This window comes from Pundamilia nyererei, unplaced genomic scaffold (genome assembly GCF_000239375.1).
Source record: "Pundamilia nyererei isolate P.nyererei 1_Seehausen unplaced genomic scaffold, PunNye1.0 scaffold00132, whole genome shotgun sequence".
NCBI lineage: Eukaryota > Metazoa > Chordata > Actinopteri > Cichliformes > Cichlidae > Pundamilia > Pundamilia nyererei.
In genome coordinates, this window is record NW_005187533.1 from 473,369 (window position 1) to 479,324 (window position 5,956).

Genomic DNA, 5,956 nt, shown 5'->3' on the forward strand with positions numbered 1-5,956 from the left:
TTTTTTTTTTAAACCATAAAATCCAATTACACGTCTCCCATTTCTGAACAGGCAACAAAAAGCAGTCAACAGGCAGACAAGCCAGAAAAAATAACCGAACAGCCTCAAACGTGGAGGGAGACGATTTTTAAAAAAGGGGGGAAAAGGGAAAAGAAATAAAATGTACAACAAAATAAACAGTCAGTGGTTGGTGCGGTTTATTTTGTGGTTGAATAATCCATCAGCTGCAGCAAGATCCCAATCACTGAAGACATAGTGCCGATGTAGAGCTGTAGAGGTGTCCAGGCGGGGTGAAGTGATGAACACACACACTCTCTCTCAGTCTTTCTCACGCACAATCACACACACACACACACGGTTGTTGGTTACAGTCTGTGGTTATGGTTTGTTAAAGTAGGTAGGGATGAAGGCGGAGCAGGAGAGGATGAGGAGGACCAGGGGAGAAGGTGGGGGTGGGGGCTGCTTTAGTTGTGGATCTTGATTGCTTTCTCCAGGTAGGTGTAGCGACCTCTCTTTGGAGCTTTGTTGAAATGATCTAACCCTAGCCAGGGGCGCGGGTGGGACATGTTACCTACACAGGAGGACACATCAGAGAGGCCATTAGGAGAAGTGACAGCGCCACCTGCAGTACAGAAATCACATGAACAGTAACAGGAGCAGTGGGAGTATTTCTGTAGCCCGCGTGACATCGACATTAATCTCAGGTGTCGCTGACACACCGGCCAATATTAGGAACGTGAAGATAAATAAAGTCCAGTTTTAATGATTCTGGTGACTGGGTTGGGCTACACACATCAAAACTATCGACTGCAGGGGAGCTTTTGGCCATTTTGATGCAGTTACATTACAAATAAGAACCAATCACTGCTGCAGTGAACAAAACACCAGAGGTGCCGTGTCACACTTGTAAAGGAATCACTAGAAAGGCAGTGTGGTAAATACTAGAAATACACATGCCAGCCGCTTTGTTAGGTACACCTGTGTAACTGTTTGTTCTCACAAACACAAAAACAAAAACAGATCTAATCAGTCAATCACATGACAGCAACTCAGTGCATTTTGCCATGCAGACATGATGAAGGTGACCTGCTGAGGTTCAAATGCAAAATCAGGGAAGAAAGGTGATTTAAGGGACTTTGAATGTAGCATGGTTGTTGGTTTCAGACTGAGTGCTTCAGAAACTGTTGATTTGGTGGGATTTTCCCACACAACCATCGCTGGGGTTTACAGAGGACGGTCCGAAAAAGTAAACAGGGAAGCAGTTCTCTCTCAAATAAGCACTCGTTACATCCAAGGTAGAAGAGCATCTCCGATTGTCATAGCCTGAAACAGATGGGCTACAGCAGCAGAAGACCAGCCCAGATGGCACTCCTGTCAGCTAAGAACAGGAAACTGAGACTACAATTTGTAAAGGTTTGCAAAATTTGGATCACAAAAGATCAAACCGTCTTGTCTGAAGTTGATTTCTGCTGTGACATTCAGATGGTATAATGTGGCAAAAACAGAATGAAAGCATGGATCCATTCCACCTTTTATCTACACTTCAGGCTGTTGGTGGGGGTTTAGTGGTGTGGGGGATATTAGTACCAAATTAGCATCATTTAAACACCACAGCCTCGCCAAGTATTGCTGCCGACCATGTTTATAACCATGCACTCGTCTTCTAATGGCTACTTCCAGCAGGACAGCAAATTATGTCACAAAACTCAAATCACCTCGAACTACTTTATTGAATGTGACGATGAGTTCACTTTACTCAAATAACTCCCACAGTCACCAGATCTCAGTCCAGTAGAGCACCTTTGGGATGTGGTGGAACGGGAGATTCACATCACGGATGTAAATCTGCAGCAGCTGTGTGAAGCTGTCATGTCAATGTATCTGAGGAATATCTCTAGCACCTTGTTGAATCTGTGCCATAAAGAATGACGACAACTCTGATGGCAAAAGCAGATCCGACCCAGTACTAACACAAGGTGTACCTAACAAGGTGGCCAGTGAGTGTACATAAAAGGTCTTTAAAGTTCATTATTAGGTGGAAAAACTTGTATAAATATGAGCAGCCGTGACATTGAAGTGGTGCATGACGAGGCACTGTCACAGTTTCATGCTTTTGTTTTATTTTTGTGTTTGGCTCTAGCCTGGTGTCGTTCAATCGGCGCAGTATCAGTATCAGCAGCAGTTACACTGGTATCGCTCCCAGTAGCGCCGCAGGCAGTAAATACCTGGCTGTGGTTCAAAGTCCTTCAGGTTGACCTCGTACTCGTCCTCATTGATGTACTGATGCCGACCCATCATCACAATTGCAAACTTGAACTGAAAACACACAGAGACAGACATCTGGTGGTTAACTACCCCCCTTGTTAACACTTTAATTATTTCAGCATCAGGAGAACGCTGTTTACGACCTACCTTCTCAAACTCTTTCTCCTGGATGTCCAGCATGGTCTGGATCCTCCTCATCACCTCCCGAAACGACTCACCCTGCACAGAGGAGAATGGGATGGCAGTGAGTCAAGAAGAAATAAAATAAATAATAATCCCCACATTATGTGGTACAAGTAAACAAAAAAAACACACCTGTCTGATCTTGAGCAAGAAGGGAATCCCAAAGGTGCCAAAGACCTCCTTATGGAAGTGAGCAACAGGGATTAGCATTTCAGTGTCCTTATCCAAGTCCACCTGGTCCAAAGGAATCTCCTGAAAAAGCCAAGCAGCACAAGAGAGATGAAGGAAGAAAATAAGCTCAGATCAAACCAATGACTATAAAATGTAAAAATAAACCAACTGTTTTTACCGACACCTGGTGGTCAAAGTTTTTAACGCGCTGTAATGACGCAAGAGCTACAGAGAAAACTGAGCCAGAAGCTTGGTATTTAACCTTTAACAAGCATGAAGAAGTAATACTTCTACTGCTAACTGACTGGCTGTGAGGGCAAAAATACAGTGTCGGCCTGACGGCGTGTTAAGTGGAAGTTAAGCGGCTAACATAAAATAAACGACACGGTGAAACGCGCTGCACAGGCAACGCCTCGCATAAACACTCACCTCTATTCTGAAGGTGCGGCTGGCAGCAGGAGATAAACATTCTAGCAGCTCGTCCTCCTGGTGAACTCCGATGATTTTATAGCTTACTATCTCTAACAGCCTGCAGAGGGAGAACGAGGGAGGAGGCATTAACGCTCTGCAGGAGCTTCTCAAATGCAGCAAAATCTGATTCTGACATCACACCAGGGAAAACAAGAAATTCAACCAAACTAAAGGGAAAGGTGCCAGTGCAGTCACAGAGAGCAGGTTTACAGAATGAAATGGGGCTGTGCAGGCCGCGGTTGCTGTGAGGGTTGTAATTGTCAGACTATAATTTTGTGAAAAGTGTTTAAAAAAAAAAGGAGAAGCAGCACACATTTCACACGTGGTTAGGATTAGATTAAAAAAACAAATCAAAGGGGTTAAACAAAAGCCGAAATGTTACCTGGATCAAGATGAGTGGAAAACTAAAGTGATAAACTTCACTACAGACAGTCTAGGCCACAACAACAAGCACTCAATCTCTAGTGATTTGCCCAGTGTCAAAGATAATGTTCAAAAAGCTAAAGTGTGCTCGATTTTTAAATTTTAACTCAGTTTACCATCAGATGCAAACTCCCCGTACGGCAGAACAGCTGGAGCAGCTGTCAAAAAGTTCTGATTGCAACCACTGAGAGGAAGACAAGCAAGCCAAACACAGATGGATACCTGAGCTTCTCAGAGCCATTTTCAGACAGCTCCACAGCCTTTTTACATTCTTCCAAAAGGTCCCGCACACAGCCGTGCTTGTCAGGGTAAAGAGTAATCTCCTGCAACACAAGAAACAGTTTCATGTCTATGGTTGAATCACAGAAACATTTTTCCTTATGTAAAGCTTTTTGGGGGGGGGGTTTTGAGTGTCGTACCTCCTCTCTGAACTGGCTGTTGAGCCATATGGATTTAAAACTCCTCCTGTTCTCAAAGTCTGTTATCTTCATCTTTAACTGAGAATACATAATAGAGAAAAAGAGAGAGATAAAAACAAAGTTACTCCTTTTGTGGACTCGTAGGATGTGGCCTTCGATTTTCTTCTGCTAATCTGGGGCCGGGTCACTGGGCCAGCAGCCTAAGCAGAGAAACCAAGACCTCCCTCTCCCCCAGCCACCTCCTCCAGCTCATCCAGGGGAACTCAAAAGAGTTCCCAGGCCAGTTGAGAAATGTGGTCTCCCCCGTGTGTCGTGCGTCTACCATGGGGCCAGGGTAACATGAACACCTCAACCAGCAGACATCACAGTCAGATGCCTGAACCACCTCAACTAGCTCCTTTCAACATGGAGGAGCAGCGGCTCTATACCCGGTCCCTTTCAAATAGCTGAACCCCTCACCCGTTCTCTCAGGGAGAAATTAGCCAACCTTCAGAGAAAGCAAATTCTGCCTTTTGTATCTATGATCTAATTCTTTTGGTCACTACCCAAAGCTCGTGACGTAGGTGAGAGTAGGGACGTAGATCAAGATACAAATCCCTGTCGCTCATGAACAAGACACTGAGATAAGCCATCCACCTGAGGATGTAACTCGTTCCTGGTTTGCAGGAAAGATTTGAAATAAATAAAAACTTTCTCACAACCGTTTGTGTGTTAAAAGTTCAGGTAGTCAGAAAACATTTTTACCCCAATGACTTGGTTTTCTATCAGACAGCATTTTATATTTTATAACGGAGGAAAGACAAAAAGACATTTAAGATTACCAGAATTATTACCGGCACTATGAAACACTGAGCTCCTTTTCAGGGGAAACACCAGTTATCTTACTCGAAAGAGAGAACAAAGACAAACTTGAAATCCTGACACAGAAAAAGTAGACAAACCAGTCCTACCTGCTGGTAGTAGAGTTTCTTGGGCTGCCGAGGCTTGAAGAATTGCAGCAGGTCCCGCAGCGTTCCCTCATAGTTGTGTCTGAGAGGATTCCCTGGACCGTCCCTGTACCTGGCCACCACACCACCAGGCAGGGGGGGAGGACAACAAAGGGGAGGGAAGAAGGGTGGAAGGAGAAGAGAAAGAAAAGTGGGAGGAAAAGAAGCAAAGAAGCAGAGGTGGAGGTGAACAGCAGAGCAAGACGAAAAAAAAGAAGCACAGAGGGAGAGGGAAGAGTAGGAGGAAAAACAACAGAAGACAGGTGGAGGGGGGACAGGTTATGCAACATTTCTACTGACAACTGCAAGTAATCAAATCAAAGGCAAACCTGACAAAAGCTACGAGTCACAACACTATTCAAACGCGGTCTACACGTTCCTTTCTACATGTCAAACAGAATGACAGGATTTTGAGTTATTTAGGAAAAAACAGCCTTGAAACAACACTGCATTATTCATGAAACTACAGGCCGTCTTTAGCAGATTTTCCTGGCTCCAAATGAGCCTTCTGGGAGATGACTACGCACGTCGGCGAGATCGATCTATGTACAGTGAAGGTGATGAGTCAGTTATTTGGCCCAAATCCATGTGGTTTCCTATTCTTTCTGACCATCAGATTAAGAAGCAGCATAACACGCTTCAGTAAATAAAACACCAAAAATAACGAAACCGGTCAGAAACATTTTGTCACAGTCCCTCTATGCAGGAAAAGCCTTTGTTTAGTATAACCTTTTTTTTGGTCAAAACCACAAAAAAGGGATAATTACGCTACAGCAAAAGCATAATTACTCAGTTATGTGCAAAGCAAGAACTAAAGTGCTCTCCCTTGTAGTTGACTTCATGTTCAGTGTTGTTTCAAAGCCCTTAACTGCATTTTTCCTGACTATAAAGGCCATATTTTGGCTTACAGTGAGAACAACGGCTTAAGAAGAAAAAAGAAAGAACGACAATCACTATTATGCACTGTTATTGTTACTACATTTACGAAGAATGCAGTGTGTGTGTGTGTGTGTGTGTGTGTGTGTGTGTGTGTGTGTG

General features: G+C 44.0%; 1 protein-coding gene across 4 annotated transcripts in view; it reads right to left on the bottom strand.

Moving 5' to 3' along the window:
• Positions 1-173: 173 nt before the first annotated feature.
• Positions 174-5,956, bottom strand: part of usp7 (ubiquitin specific peptidase 7 (herpes virus-associated)) — a 23,475-nt gene continuing 17,692 nt past the window's right edge. For 3 of the 4 annotated variants that reach the window (XM_005743489.1, XM_013913443.1, XM_013913445.1), the window contains exons 24-31: positions 4,883-4,991; positions 3,933-4,010; positions 3,736-3,836; positions 3,049-3,148; positions 2,581-2,700; positions 2,413-2,484; positions 2,226-2,316; positions 174-571 (exon numbers count right to left, since the gene is read on the bottom strand). In XM_005743489.1, coding sequence (XP_005743546.1) covers positions 465-571; positions 2,226-2,316; positions 2,413-2,484; positions 2,581-2,700; positions 3,049-3,148; positions 3,736-3,836; positions 3,933-4,010; positions 4,883-4,991 — 778 coding nt within the window. In that variant the 3' untranslated portion in view covers positions 174-464. The remainder of the gene's footprint in view (positions 572-2,225; positions 2,317-2,412; positions 2,485-2,580; positions 2,701-3,048; positions 3,149-3,735; positions 3,837-3,932; positions 4,011-4,882; positions 4,992-5,956) is intronic. The other variant, XM_013913444.1, reaches the window with a different exon arrangement.